Source organism: Schistocerca gregaria, chromosome 2 (assembly GCF_023897955.1).
Source record: "Schistocerca gregaria isolate iqSchGreg1 chromosome 2, iqSchGreg1.2, whole genome shotgun sequence".
Lineage (NCBI taxonomy): Eukaryota > Metazoa > Arthropoda > Insecta > Orthoptera > Acrididae > Schistocerca > Schistocerca gregaria.
The window spans coordinates 340,996,595-341,012,976 of record NC_064921.1 but is presented as its reverse complement, the minus strand read 5'-3'; the positions used below and the strand labels follow the sequence as shown (position 1 = coordinate 341,012,976).

General features: G+C 38.7%; 1 protein-coding gene across 1 annotated transcript in view; it reads left to right on the top strand.

The window, feature by feature from the left end:
• LOC126337009 (chromodomain-helicase-DNA-binding protein 7) overlaps positions 1-16,382 on the top strand; it is a gene marked incomplete at its 3' end in the record, with an annotated part of 254,459 nt that overhangs the window by 115,182 nt on the left and 122,895 nt on the right. Inside the window, 2 exon segments of the mRNA XM_050001259.1 lie at positions 4,736-4,967; positions 15,358-15,600. Of these exon segments, the coding sequence (XP_049857216.1) occupies positions 4,736-4,967; positions 15,358-15,600 (475 nt within the window).

Sequence of the window (16,382 nt, the reverse complement as noted above, 5' to 3'; positions counted from 1 at the left end):
AGTGTCGGAAAAGAAATTTTCGTTTTGATCTGTTACGTAGTCTGAAATATGCCTTCTATTACTCTTGCTAAACAGGTATAACTTCCCCCTTTTTTTATATTCCTATATACTTCGATATTCAGGGATGCTGAAACGGCCTTATGATCACTGATTCCCTGTTCTGCGCTTACAGAGTCAAAAAGTTCAGGTCTGTTCGTTATCGGTAGGTCCAAGATGTTATCGCCATGAGTCGGTTCTCTGTTTAATTGCTCGAGGTAATTTTCGAATAGTGCACTCAGTATAATGTCACTCGATGCCCTGTCCCTACCACCCGTCCTAAACATCTGAGTGTCCCAGTCTGTACCTGGTAAATTGAAATCTCCACCTAAGACTATAAAATGCTGAGAAAATTTATGTGAAATGTATTCCAGATTTTCTCGCAGTTGTTCTGCCACTAATGCTGCCGAGTCGGGAGGTCGGTAAAAGGAGCCAGTTATTAACCTAGCTCAGTTGTGTAACCTCCACCTATAATAATTCACAGGAACTACCCACTTCTATTTTACTACAGGATAAACTATTACTCACAGGGACAAACATGCCACCACCGGTTGCATGCAATCTATCCTTTCTAAACACCGTTTGTGCCTTTGTAAAAATTTCGGGAGAATTTATCTCTGGCTTCAGCCAGCTTTCCATACCTATATCATATTTACTCGAATCTAAGCCGCACTTTCTTCCGGTTTTTGTAATCCAAAAAAACTTGCCTGCGGCTTAGAATCGAGTGCAAAGCAAGCGGAAGTTCTGAAAAATGTTGGTGGGTGCCGCCACAACTAACTTCTACCGTCGAATATATGTAGCGCTACACAGGCATGCTTTGTAGGCACAGAAATAAGTACTGGCATCAAAACCTCTGCGTCAGAAAATAAATTAAAAGAAAAGGTGGAAGAAGAGCTTTTTTCCTCCGTCTCAAGTTTAGTTCACTGCATTTTGGTACATTATCCAAAGAAGTAAATACAAATTCCGTATTGTTCATCTTCGGATGTAGCAGCATTTCAATGTACTACGAAAATCCGACTGGCAAGACTGTTTGGGATGTTTGTCAATATGGCCAACTTTACGTTCTGAATTTTTTCCTACCTTTGAGAAGAGATGGTTGCTAATAAGAACTTTTATGAAATGCGAATCACATGCAGTATTCTCTTCATCATAAGAATAATACGAATATACCATATTTACTCGAATCTAAGCCGTACCTGAAAAATAAGACTCGAAATAAAGGAAAAAAAAATTCCAGAATGTAAGCCGCACCTGAAATTTGAGGCTTGAAATTCAAGGGGCCAGAGAAATTATAGGCAGAGTCTCAAAATTGAAACAAAGTTGGTCCATTGTAACATGAGACACAATTTAGTCGAATGAATGCCGATACAGCTGCAGTAGTTTGGTTCGAGTCGTAAGCTTAGCAGTTAAAGTTTACCAGGTAGCCATTGGTATACGTCAGGCGCGCCGTCCGTATTTATACGGGTACCCTTCCTTTTCCACGTGCTTCGTCTGGTTTGAATTGATTGCTTATTTTTCTTTGATCTGATAAGTGCAGTTTTCTTTGTTATAGGTGTTTACGTCACTCTAAGCTGAAAACACATTACTGTACTGTGTCGTGCATTGTTTGTCGCATTCTGATGGTGTGTGTTTACGGCCTGTCGCCGCTCGCGGTATGGCTTGCTTTTGTGCATGCTACCACCGCTTTTTATTTTTATTTATTATTTTTTTTTTTTAAGTAGAGACGAATTGTCTCATTAGCGAAACAATGGCAAGAAACTCCTATTTTTTGTTACTTACACCGCTGCTTTCTTTGATAATGATCAACAAGAACCAAGTAATAGATTGCGTATGATAGAAAATGTTCTGAACGAGAGGTTTTTTTTTTTCCATTTGAAAATCTTTGCAGGCGCCTCTTTAGTGCATTACATTCTACACAGAAATTAGAGTAATCTTAGATTTAAAAATCTAGTCAATTGCCGTGCTTCATTTCTGACTGTATCACTATTAAGCATAAGAATAATACGAATATAAACATGACATGATATGTATATTCTTCCGCGTTTGCTGTTGTCTCACTCTAGTTTCATAGTTTATTAGGCAGACAAGATTTAAATGAGATAGCAGCAAACACGAAACAATACATGGCAAAATGTTTATATGCGTATTATTCTTATGGTGACGAGAATACTGCATGTAATTCACAATTTATAAAAGTACCTATTAGTAAATATCTATTCTCACAGATAGGAAAAAATTCAGAACGTAGAGTTGGCCATATTGACAAACATCCCAAACAGTCTTGCCAGTCAGATTTTCATAGTACATTGAAATGCTGCTACATTCGAAGATGAAAAATATGGAATTTGTATTTACTTCATTGGATAATGTATAAAATGCAGTGGTCGAAACTCGGGGCGGAGAAAATAGCTCTTCTTCCAGCTTTTTTAACTGTAAGCGGCGGTAGTGCGCGCAAAAGCAAGCCATGCCGTGAGCGGTGACAGGCCTTAAACACGCACTACCAGAATGTGACAAACAGTGCATGACAGAGCACACCAATCGCTTATCAGATGAAAGAAAAATAAGCAATCAATTCAAACCAGACGAAGCACGTGAAAAAGGAAAGGGTACCCATATAAATATGGACGGAGCGCTGACGCATAGCAATGGCTACCTGCTAAACCTTAACTGCTAAGCTTACGACTCGAACCAAACTACTGTAGCTGTATCGTCATTCATTCGACCTAAATTGTGTCTCATATTACAATGGACCAACTTTGTTTTGATTTGGAGATGCGGCCTAGATTCGGGAAAATTTTTTTTCCTTGATTTCCAGTCTCATTTTTCAGGTGCGGCTTAGATTCTAGTAAATACAGTAACTATTTCAACTTCAGTGCTTTCTATCAGTGGTTGAAGTTCCGGTACTTTACCAGTGTAGCTTTGACAGTTTACAATTACAATACCGATTGCTGCTTGGTCCCCACATGTTCTGACTTTGCCCCGCGCCCTTTGAGGCTGTTGCCCTTTCTGTACTTGCCCGAGGCCATCTAACCTAAAAAACCACGCAGTCCACGCCACACGCTACCAATGTAGCTGTCTGCTGCGTGTAGCCGGAGACAGAGCCTAAAACCGGTTGTCAGACAAACTGGAAAGGCCTTCCGTTCAGCCCTCCAAAATATCTTTCAACCCCTGCCACAATTTGAGACGACCTCCCACTCTACCATAGGCGAGGGGTTCTAAAAACTGTTGTGCAAAAAACATCTGAACTAATCTACAGAGATCACAAACAATTTGACATAAAATTTAAACAGTTATTAAAACAAGATATCCTAGTAAATGCAGTAATGCTGCTACTTGTGCACTTCTGACACACTACTCGGCAGTGGAAGGAGACTACACTATTCAGGTACTAAAACGCGACTCTACAATTCTCAAATACTATAATACGCCCGAAATTTCTGAATTAAACAATGCAAGTACTCAAAAACACGCAAAGAAATTAAAAATTTTGGCGGGTCTGTCCATAGTGTCGTCAGGTTTGGGCAGGATTGCTGTGATTGGCCACAAAAGGTTCTGCCAGTTTTCTAATTGTGAAACTGGGTGGGAAAAGAAACCCCTTAAATCAAAACAGCATTCTTATCACTGGCAGGTAAATGCTGCTAATTGTCGGCATAATTATCTTCTTCTTCTAACCTTAAATAGAAATAGAAGCAGAAAATAAGAAAAGGCAATTTTAGAAAAATAAGCTTTCAAGTTTAAAGTTCCACTCAAGAAGCTCCCAAATCAAGGTTTCTTTTAGCATTAAAAGATGATGTGAATTTTGACAAAAATAGGTGCTAACTGATAGATATTGTGTCACCTACCATGATTAGGCTTGGGAATAATGGGTAGTGTCTTGTTCATGGACGAGTTCCAGTTAAGTCTGGGGACTGATTATTGCTACATGTTCATGTGGAATACAGCTTGGAGTTGTAACTACCCTGCAAATATAGTGTACCAGGATTCACATCCAGGGGAGCACCATACATCACTCTATTGGTGTACTATGCCTTGCATTCTATGAAGATGTCACCCTGAAATGGTGTGTACATTTTTCATGATTCATGTCGACTTAGATTCCATGTGATGGATAGGGTTCCATCCAGTGGATAGCGATGCTTGACCTGGTGCAAGACCACCTACAACATGATGGTGTCATGCATATGGAGTTGTCAACTGACACTTTAGCCTTAAAACTGACTGTACAAGTGTGGAACACACTAGACCGGAGGGTTATAGTCTAAACACCACCATTATTGGTCATTGCTGACTGCCAAATGGTGTTTATCATCTCTGATTCACAGGATAAGAAGCTGTTGCATATGCTAGATTGCCACACAGTGTCATACACACTATTTTCCACTGGTGGAGACACATTACAGGCATCTAAATGCAACACACAGTCAGTGTTTTGTTTTCTGGTAAATTTTGTATATGTTGTATCTTCTTGCAATGTTTCATAGGCAGATTTTAGTGCACTTTTAGCTGTTCGTCATATTTCTTGTTGATTTTAGACATTGCTTTTCTTACGAGCACAAGTGCATGGTCAGTATTAAATGTCTAGTAAAAATGGTATATTAACATTCAGAAATTTGGAAAAAAAATTGTAACATTTTCCTATTAATCATGATGGCAAATTTAAATTTAAAAAAAATATTCAATTTCTTTTGTTCTGTTTCAGGACTGCAAGCAGAAATATGGTTCAGGAATATGAAATGTATTATAGAAATGAGAAAGGCAATCCTATCAAGGAAATACAGAAGTTTAATGTGTTGATTACAACTTTTGAAATTGTGATAACAGATTGTATGGAACTTAAGGAATTCAACTGGAGATTGTGTGTCATTGATGAAGCTCATCGACTGAAGAATAGAAATTGTAAATTGCTAGAGGGATTAAGATTGCTTAATTTGGTAAGTCTTCTCTCTCTCTCTCTCTCTCTCTCTCTCTCTCTCTCTCTCTCTCTCTCTGTAATCAGTATGTTAATTTACAGTTAGCATTACAAAAAGTTGCCATTTGCAGCAATACCTGTGTCATAGTGTTACATGAAATGTGTGTGGATACATTTTGTCATAGTCAAGCACCAGTTATAATTCTGGCTGTCTGCAGGAGTACTGTCAACTGACATGGTTTTTGGCATGTTCGTCTTGTACTGAGACTACTTTGGGTATGCCCCACAGAAAGTGACCAAGGAGATTCAAATAGGGAGACCAGTGGCCTTGCAGGAAAATAATAATAATCACTGGGATTCAAATAAGAGCAGCTAATGACTCTCACAATCTACCATTCCTGTTACTCATTAAATAACATCATGCAGCAGGCCCACAAAACACTAGAACACAATCCATTTGGATGTGTTGGTAGGCTTTCCAAGAGACATCCTCTAACAAAACAGAAAGAACATCTTGAGGAAAACACAGGTCTTGATTGATTTTCATCTGTTAGTAATCAAAATTTGTACCTAAAATTCAGTCCTTCATAGTTTCAGCTTGACTATAAATTGTATATAACATTTCAAAGTGCTGTTGATAATCTTGACGACAGTTTTGAGGCCCAGTGGTTTGTGTTTTGTGTGTCCACTACACTTCTCCTGATAAGTGTACCTTCATTAGCCTATGAATGTTCATTAGAAAGTCACACTGATCATTATATTACTTAAGTAGGCAGTTTCAAAATTCCAGTCTATCCATTTGCCACTCTGGTGAACCAGGATCATTTGAGCACTGAGTACATGATACACGTTTGCAAAAGTTCTTGTTCTTTAGCGACATCCCATGTTAATGTGCAGTTTAATCGTGAAATACTCAGTATTTTAATTAATTAAGAGTACAACAACATATTGTTCCAGTGATACAATTTTCTGCGTTTATATTCCTTAAAACATAGTGATGCACTGAGAACAAGTGTAAGGCTTCTTTCTGTGTGGAGGAGTAAATACTTCCTGGGTATGTACTGTGACAAGTAACATACCAATTGATAAGCAGTTATTTCAACACACTATTTGTTACATTGAAATTGTTAATTTTTACAGGATAAGAATACATGTATACACCTGCCTAATACTGACCCTGTACCAACACACATGTTAAACATGAGATGACAGTAACAGAAACATGGCCACTAATCTTGGGAACCATGTACCACCTAAATGACAACAATTTCATCAACATATTTTTATACTTTGTCTACTTGTTCTTACATCTTACATCAGGAAACTGTACCAAAATCTAACTCGGCATACCCACTCCAACCCATTCCAGCTGGCACTCAACTATCACTTCTCTGTCCACCAAAGATAATCACAAGGTAAACTCACCTTACACCAGGTTATGTAGTGATGTTAATGTTAAACATAAACGACTTGTTTTACAATAAATATTTATTGTACTCTTTCAGGATTTTCATTCTACATTATCTTTGCTTCACAAGGCTCCCTGCCCAACAGTGTTGTTGTTGGTGTGTGTGTGTGTGTGTGTGTGTGTGTGTGTGTGTGTGTGTGTGTGTGTGTGTATTGTACCAGATATTGAGAGCAGTCATCTACGAGTTTGTGTGGTTAGCATCACAATGCCCAAAAATACCCACTGCGACATGGAGTAACTTGGTTTAAACATTATGGGAAGAACAACTTCTCCAAACTCATAATGCCCACTGGTGGACAGAATTGTGTTGGATATGAAATCTTTTTATCCTCTTAATATGAATGAATCAAACTTGCAGAGTACTATTATTATTATTATTATTATTATTATTATTATTATTATTATTATTACATTTTTAAGCAAGCCATTTTGGTTACAATGAAAGACTGACAGACTAAACAGAAACATTTTAAATGACCAGTTGGTATTCATTATCAGTATTAAAGTTTTTTTTACTGTTAGAAATACACAAGTCAGACGTAAAAACTTTGTTCTTCTAAGATGAAGGGAGTGATAGTGTGTGCCTGCATATTTTTCATTGATTTTTCACCTTTGTCTTCAGTGCATGTGACTGATCTACTTACTCTCTTTCCAATTCGAGGGCTCTCCTTTTTACATGCTGGCAGTTTTGGCCAAGTAAAATTTCAGAATTATTGAATCCAAACATATACCAGAAAGTTTATGCAGAAGCTTGTGAAACAAGGATATTTATTTCGGAATATTTTATAACAAGAAATTGCACAATTGATGGGAAAATCAAAACTAGTGTGAACTACTTTGCTGATGAACCTTTCAAGTGCCTTTTGCCACTAAGCAAATATCAATACAGCATTAGCAAAGAAGCAAATAGATCCAAAGTGCCATCTCTGAACAAGATTAAACAGGAAAAGAAAGAAAATTTCGAACAACTGGTAACCCTCACATTTGGAAAGAAAGGAGAGAAAATGAAGTACTTAAGTTCTTCACCAAGATTATCAGTTTTCCATGTAATGAACTTATTGCTCAGAGTGCAGTTGTTTAGAAGAGGAGCCTCCTCTTTGAAAAATAATGTGAACACTATCATTGGAAATGAAATTAATTTCAGTTTTTGTTATACTTCAGTGCTAGGGCAGTTTTTTGAAAATTCACTTCTTGAATTCAATAAACGAATGGACTTCCCAGTCCTGTGTTACTGAAAACTGATCAACATGGATTATGTCCAAAACAGCTACATAAAAAAACTATATTGCCCAATAGAACACAACAAACTGCATTTAGCCTATCACAAAAGTCTTCATACCTTGAAAGTAAAACAAGAAATTAATTTTTATGATAAACAAATTTTCATTTATTTTGTGTAAAAATAAAAAAATTACTTTTTGTGATATAAGTCTTTTGCTTCTCCTAAAAATTTCATTTTCTGTGATAATTATGCATTTTAAAAAGTTGCTCCTCATACATGTTACCCAAAAAATTACACTATCTGAAACTTTGCACAGTGTGAACGTGCTTAACACTAAAGCTACAAGCCTTGCAGCTCTAGTGTTAGACATGTTAATGTAATGCAAATCAGAGAATTGGATGTTTCACATATATTTCTGGTTGTTATGGTTGTGATCATGCACAAATGTTGAAGTACATTGTTTCATTCCTGATGATATGATTAAAAGTGGTTGCATGAATAAAGTGATTTATCATAGCAGCTCTTTGTAGTTTCCTTTTTAATTCATTTTGCTTTCCAATAACTTTCCATGTTTGCATCATTATATTAATTTACTTCTTGTCTATATGAAATGTCCACTTACTTACCTTTTGCAGTTTTTCAATTTGAGTGAATTACACTCGTATCCCCACTTCTAAAGAAGTGCCTATCTCCCTGGTCGGATACCCTTTATCTTACATTACTTCAAACAGCAGAAAATCCAATGTGTTGAAAGGAGTACCACTGAAATACGTTAGAAAGCCTTCTTTACGTGATTTAACTGCATAGATGAAAATCTACTCTCGAAGTGGTGGCAGAACACACGCATTAAAGACGGTTGTAATAGGCAAGCTTTAATGCAGAAGGGGAAGGAGGGGTAGAAGGAAAAAGACTGGAGAAGTCTAGGAAAAGGGTTAGATTTCGGGAAAGGTATTCAGAACTGAAAGTCAGGAGATTTGCCACACAGGATGAGCGTTGTTCTGTATTTTTCCAACAGTGGCCCGATCCTTTGCTTACTGCTGACCCAGAGTGGTAAATTTCCTGAAATCTACCCCTTTTCCTAGACTACTTCAGTCCTTTTCCTTCATCCACCTCTTCCTTCCCATTTTGCATGAAGAATGAGACACTGGTTCAGAAAGCTTGCTAATTACAACTGTCTTTTATATATTTGTTGGTGCCATTTGGCGAGTAGATAATTATTTTGTCAGTAGCTGATTGTTTTCTTTGCATGATTGATTTTTCTTTCACTTGTAACATTTATTTTATTCTGTTACATTTACATTGTATGTGGAATATTAGAATGAATAACTTGTAGTGCAACAAATTGACAAAATCTTAGAGTCCATTGCAAATTTTACTACTTACAGCAATGTATTTTTTAAATGATGTTAACGTTATTAAAAATAAGACAAAAAGTTGCAAGTCCCAGTCTGATACACAACTTCAGTTTGGCAGGAAGTTTCCTGAATAAATCTATTAATTCTGTTTCTGCATACATGAGCCCCAAATAATGCCATGTGGATTAAACTTCTCAAAATCTATTGAAAGGCCCTCTTTGCCCCCAAATCATGTCATTTTTGCACGTTGAAAAACCACCTTGAAGTGTACCTTGTTGCTGTAGATCTGTGTGAAATTCTATTCTAGCACCAATCGAAAAAAGTGTTACATAATGTTGTTTACCATGACTGGAAAATTACTGTCAGTTCTCCAAGTTTATGTGATATATTCCTAACAGTATGAAAATGATAGATGATTTGAAGATAACATCTTGTGTGGAACAGCCTTAAAATTGGTTTAGAATTTGGTAATTGTGATTTTTCTTTCCGTGTTTCTTACCCTTAATATTGTAGGAGGAGCACAATAGACCCTTATTACTCCTAAACACTGTTAACCTGTACTGTTTGATCCCTGCCAAATAACATCAAAAAATCTGCCGAAACTGAATTTCAGATAATTTGTACTACGAACCAAAATTTAGTCCCCGCCATACGTATTCCCTGTCTTATTCTTCATCTTCACCGAATAAGAATCTAAATATGTAGTGCTGTGCACTGTGATATTTTCTGTTGTACATTTCTCATAGTTTTTCTCAATAATGTACTCCACTGTAATTTTCCAACACTGGACCGATCCCTTGCTTGCTGCTGACATGTCACTTTAACAGAGTAAAACGTAAAGGCAGGGGAAGGGAGGAGTTTGTCAGCAGACTGCACGCAGGTGTGGCACACAATAATCCAGAGTACTCTGGGTCTCTGTCTGTAAATAGTGAATGTTTTCTGTTTCCTATCGCTCCATCACTCGCAGTATTCTGCTGCAATGAGCTCATTATGCTCTGATTCTAAAATGGCAACAGCAAAGTCAATGTGTGGTTGGCATTGGAGAGAAAACTAAAACACAAGTTCAGAAAAATTTCAGAGCCCGAAGTCTACTCTCTCATCAATAATTAGTTCAAGACAGAGCAATACAGGCAGTTCTGTCAAGCTGTTCATTTAACTGAAATGGCAAGTACATGAAGCCACCTGAACATACAGAAGCGAAAGGTCGCTGTTTGAATGATTCCAACACACATGCTCACAGCAAATTCTTATCTGCCAAATCGCACATAAAAAGGAATTTCTGGATTTGTTTTTTCTGAGGCATTTCCAGTAGAGGCATAAAATATGTGCTTTCGGTGTCTGTCTAAAGGCATAGAGAGTAAATGAGGTAGCACAGGAATTTCAGTCAAAGCTCTCTCATATGTATCACCCAAGAGATGTTTTTAATATGGAGGAAGTCAGTGTTATTTATAACTTGATGCCTGAAAAATGCTGTATTTCAAGGGCGAAAAATGTCATGGAGGAAAACCAGCAAGGAGAGACTGATGGTGATCCTGTATTGTAATTCAGATGGTTCTGAGAAGTTCAAACCATTAGTGATTGCAAAATGAAAAACTCCACCTTACTTTAAAAATGTCAACCTATACAATCTGCTATACCACTACGAGAATAACGATGACGCTTGGATGACCAAATCTCTCTTCCATAGGTCGCTCTTGAAGGTTCAACAAATGACTGTGAGGAAGAAAATATTTTGCTAACTTTTTGATCAGTGCATGGCACATAAATTCAGTGACCTGTAACTGCCGAACATAGAAGCTGTCTTCTTACTGGCTAATACAGCCATGGATCAAAGAATAATTGCCTCAGTGACGTGTAATTAAAAGTGCTGACTTGTTAGGATGCAATTCATTGCTATCATACTAAACGAAATGTTTCCAGTGTGTAATGTACTGTAAGCTGTCTGCATCGTATCTGCTGTTTGGGACACTATAACTAATTGTTTAAAGACAATCTGGACAGTAGCCACAAGCTTGGTGACCTGGTATTGTCAGTATGGAAGAATGGACAGAGGCATACAACATCTGTGTTGATAAAAAAACTAGTTGGCAGTTCTGCTTATGAGCACAGAACAGAATGATAAAGCCTGACGGTCATTGCGTGAGGAAGATCATTAAGGTATGACATAATCACCACACGCTAAAGTTAAACTTGCAGTTGCTGTTCTGAAGAGATTTGTTGCCATTTCTGTCTCCATGGCAATTTTTTTTGGCTATTGTGGATGTGGTACCTTCAGTGTGCCATGAAATTTCGACAGGAGCCCAACAAACAAAAATTCATGTCCCCCCCCCCCCCCCCCCCCCTGAAATTAATGTTTGTTTGTTGTTGTCGTCTTCAGTCTAGAGACTGGTTTGATGCAGCCCTCCAAGCTTCTTCATCTCTAAGTAATCACTGCAACCTACATCCTTCTAAATCTGCTTAGTGTATTCATTTCTTGGTGTCCCTCTTAATATTTTTGCACTCCGTACCGCCCTCCAATACTAAGCTGGTGATCTCTTGATACCTCAGAACATGTACTACCAACTGATCCCTTCTTCTAGTAAAGTTGTGCCACGAATTTCTCTTCTCCCCAATTCTCTTCAGTACCTTCTCATTAGTTATGTGACCTACCCACCTAATCCACAGCATTCTTCTGTAGTGCCACATTTCAAAAGCTTGTATTCTCTTATTGTCTAAACTATTTATCATCCATGTTTCACTTCCATATGTGGCTACACTCCATACAAATACTTTTAGAAAAGCCTTCCTGATACCTAAGTCTATACTTGATGTTAACAAATTTCTCTTCTTCAGAAACGCTTTTCTTGCCATATCCAGTCTACATTTCATAACCTCTCTACTTGGACCATCATGTTATTTTGCTTGTCAAATAGAAAAACTCCTTTACTACTTTGTCTCATTTCATAATTTAATTCCCTCAGCATCACCCGATTTGATTTGACTACATTCCATTACACTCGTTTTGCTTTTGTTGTTGATCATCTGATATCCTCCTTTCAAGACACTGTCCATAGAAATAAAATTTGTAATGGATAAGAATTGTTGTAAACTAAAACATGTTCTGATTAAAACTTAGTGTGTTAAAAATCAGTACATTAAAAGGTTTCTTTACATTATAGTTTGTTGTATTACTCGACACATTAATTCAGAGGTTACAACATTATTTCACAATATGTATGTAATTGTATTGTTTTAAAAAAAAAGTTATGACAAGGATTTGACAAAATTTACATATACTTTTTCAATTGAAGAAATGCCAGAAATACCCTTCTACGTATATAATGTAGTTATTTTTACCTTTTCGTAGAGATCATGAAAATAGAGCACCCTCATTCGTTGGTACCCATAACAAAAGAAAAAGTGAAGTTGACAGTTGTGTGTGCACTGGCAGGTTGATAGACGCACAAAATTCAAGCTTTCGCAACCAGCGGTTGCTTCTTCAGGAAAGAGGGAAGGAGAAGGAAAGACGAAAGGATGTGGGTTTTAAGGGAGAGGGTAAGGAGTCATTCCAATCCCAGAAGCGGAAAGACTTACCTTAGAGAGGGGAAAAAAGGACAGGTGTACACGTGCGCGTATCGTATCCATTCGCACATACACACACACACACACACACACACACACACACACACACACACACACACACAAGCAGACATTTGTGAAGGCAAAGAGTTTGGGCGGAGATGTCAGTCGAGGCGGAAGTACAGTGATCGGCGTGAAAGGAAGTGCTCCATCGCAGCGAGGCCCTGGACATGCGGAATATTTGTGTATAAAGAAGTGGCATCAATGGTTTCCGGGGGGTAACAGATGGGGTAAGGATTCCAGGCTTTCGAGAAAGTGGTTGGTGTCTTTGATGAAGGATGGGAGACTGCATGTAATGGGTTGAAGGTGTTGTTCTACGTAGGCAGAGATATATATTGTGGGGGCTTGGTAACCAGCTACAATGGGGCGGCTTGGATGATTGGGTTTGTGAATTTTAGGAAGAAGGTAGAAGGTAGGGGTGTGGGGTGTCGATGGGGTCAGGAGGTTGATGGTCAGGTGAAAGGTTTTGTAGGGTGCCTAAGGTTCTGAGGATTCCTTGAAGCTCCGCTTGCACATCAGGAATGGGATTACCTTGGCAAACTTGGTATGTGGTGTTGTCTGAAAGCTGACATATCTCTGCCTACGTAGATCAACACCTTCAACCCATTACATGCAGTCTCCTATCCTTCATTAAAGACACCAACCACTTTCTCGAACGCCTGGAATCCTTACCCAATCTGTTACCCCCGAAACCATCCTTGTAACCAATGATGCCACTTCCATATATACAAATATTCCGCACGTCCACGGCCTCGCTGCGATGGAGCCCTTCCTTTCACACAGAACACCTGCCACCCTACCTAAAACCTCTTTCCACATTACCTTAGCCAGCTTCATCCTGACCCACAAATTCTTCACTTTTGAAGGCCAGACATACCAACAATTAAAGGGAACAGCCATGGGTACCAGGATGGTCCCCTCCTACGCCAACCTATTCATGGGTCGCTTAGAGGAAGCCTTCTTGGTTACCCAGGCCTGCCAACCCAAAGTTTGGTACAGATTTATTGATGACATCTTCATGATCTGGACTCACAGTGAAGAACTACTCCAGAATTTCCGCTCCAACCTCAACTCCTTTGGTTCCATCAGATTCACCTGGTCCTACTCCAAATCCCATGCCACTTTCCTTGACACCGACCTCCATCTGTCCAATGGCCAGCTTCACACGTCCGTCCACATGAAACCCACCAACAAGCAACAGTACCTCCATTATGAAGCTGCTGCCCATTCCACATCAAACGGTCCCTTCCCTACAGCCTAGGTCTTCGTGGCAAACAAATCTGCTCCAGTCCAGAATCCCTGAACCATTATACCAACAACCTGAAAACAGCTTTCGCATCCCGCAACTACCCTCCCGACCTGGTACAGAAGCAAATAACCAGAGCCACTTCCTTATCCCCTCAAACCCAGAACCTCCCACAGAAGAACCACAAAAGTGCCCCCTCTTGTGACAGGATACTTTCCGGGACTGGATCAGACTCTGAATGTGGCTCTCCAGCAGGGATACGACTTCCTCAAATCCTGCCCTGAAATGAGATCCATCCTTCATGGAGTCCTCCCCACTCCACTAAGAGTGTCTTTCTGCCATCCACCTAACCTTCGTAACCTCTTAGTTCATCCCAATGAAATCCCAAAACCACCTTCCTTACCCTCTGGCTCCTAACCTTGTAACCGCCCCCGGTGTAAAACCTGTTCCATGCACCCTCACATCACCACCTATTCCAGTCCTGTAACCCGGAAGGTGTACACAATCAAAGGCAGAGCCACATGTGAAAACACCCACGTGATTTACCAACTGATCTGCCTACACTGTGAAGCTTTCTATGTGGGAATGACCAGCAACAAACTGTCCATTCGCATGAACGGACACAGGCAGACAGGGTAATGAGGATCACCCTGTGGCTAAACATGCCTTGGTGCACAGCCAGCACGTCTTGGCACAGTGTTACACCGTCCGAGTTATCTGGATACTTCCCACCAACACCAACCTGTCAGAACTCCAGAGATGGGAACTTGCCCTTCAGTATATCCTCTCTTCTCGTTATCCGCCAGGTCTCAACCTCCGCTAATTTCAAGTTGCCGCCTCTCATACCTCACCTGTCTCTCAACAACTTCTTTGCCTCTGTACTTCCGCTTTGACTGACATCTCTGCCCAAACTGTTTGCCTTCACAAATGTGTGTGTGTGTGTGTGTGTGTGTGTGTGTGTGTGTGTGTGTGTGTGTGTGTGTCCTTTTTTCCCCCCTAAGGTAAGTCTTTCCGCTCCTGGGATTGGAATGACTCCTTACCCTCTCCCTTAAAACCCACATCCTTTCGTCTTTCCCTCTCCTTCCCTCTTTCCTGAAGAAGCAACCGCTGGTTGTGAAAGCTTGAATTTTGTGTGTATGTCTGTGTTTGCTTGTGTGTCTATCGACCTGCCAGCACTTTTGTTTGGTAAGTCACATCATCTTTGTTTTTATATACATATATTTACTGCATTGGCAATTTTTCTGTCCCTTAAAATTTAGTTAAATGAGTGTACCTTATTTGTGTAGTAAAATTGCAGTGTAAATAATGAAACTGTCATATTGTAAAAATCTCACAATATAAAGAGTTGGATGAAAATCATCAAATTTGATTTTTTGTTTTTATATTTTTATACATCATCAGTTTAAGATTTAAGTTACTATAAGTTACTTAGAAAATCCTCCAAGTGTTACATGTTTTGTGCTTATATCAATCAACTCTTCTCATTTTTTTCTAATTATACAGGAACATAGAGTTCTTCTGTCTGGTACACCTCTTCAGAACAATGTAAATGAGCTTTTCTCACTGCTCAATTTTCTTGAACCTACCCAATTTTCAAGCAGCGAAGCATTCCTGCAGGAGTTTGGTGCTTTGAAGACTGAAACTGAAGTCCAGAAACTTCAGGTTATTTTGAAGCCTATGATGCTTAGAAGATTGAAAGAAGATGTTGAAAAATCAATTGCACCGAAGGAGGAAACTGTTGTTGAGGTGAAGTAAAGTTAATGTTGTGTAACATAGTAGAAAATTAGGATGTTATTTTGTCATGATATGCATTGCAATTAGGTTCCTATGCATAAATATATCTGTAACTTCTTCACGGATGGATCACTTAGGACCATGCGTAATCAATATTTGTTGGCTTTCCTTTTTGTCCAGTATTCCTTCACATGCAACGAATGGGCTAGTTTTCATTGTGCAGACCACGTATGTCAGTTAATTTTTCTCTCTTCTCCCTCAAAACCCCATTGCATTATTTTTTTTTTTATTTTTTATTTTTTCATGTAGATTGGGAGACCCTAATTCTCTCAAGTCTCTTTCTGTCTGTTTGTACCAGTTTGGTGTTGTAGATTTGTTCTTTAAAAATGTATGGATTTTGTGTGTTAACCTGTTTGAGCCCTTTTTTTTTTAAATGCCCCATTAATTGGTTCTTGTCATGTGCATTGTTTCTGTTGTTTTGGAGATACTTTTATATATTTGTACATTGGGTTTTGGATAATTGACACCATCTTTAATTCTTGGTCCTAGGAGTTTCCTCATTATTTTACCTTTTTTTCACTTCTAATTCTCCTTTGTGTGTTCTGTGTTAAAGATTTAGTATCTCAGATGCATAGAAAGCTTCGGGTTTAATTACTGTTGTGTAGTGTCATATTTTGCAGTTCCACGAGAGACTCTGTTTGTTAACTGAAACGCCTTCTCCGTCTTCTGGATTCTTGATCTTACAGATTTCTTTTCATTACAATTTTCTGCAATCCATTCACCTAAATATTTAA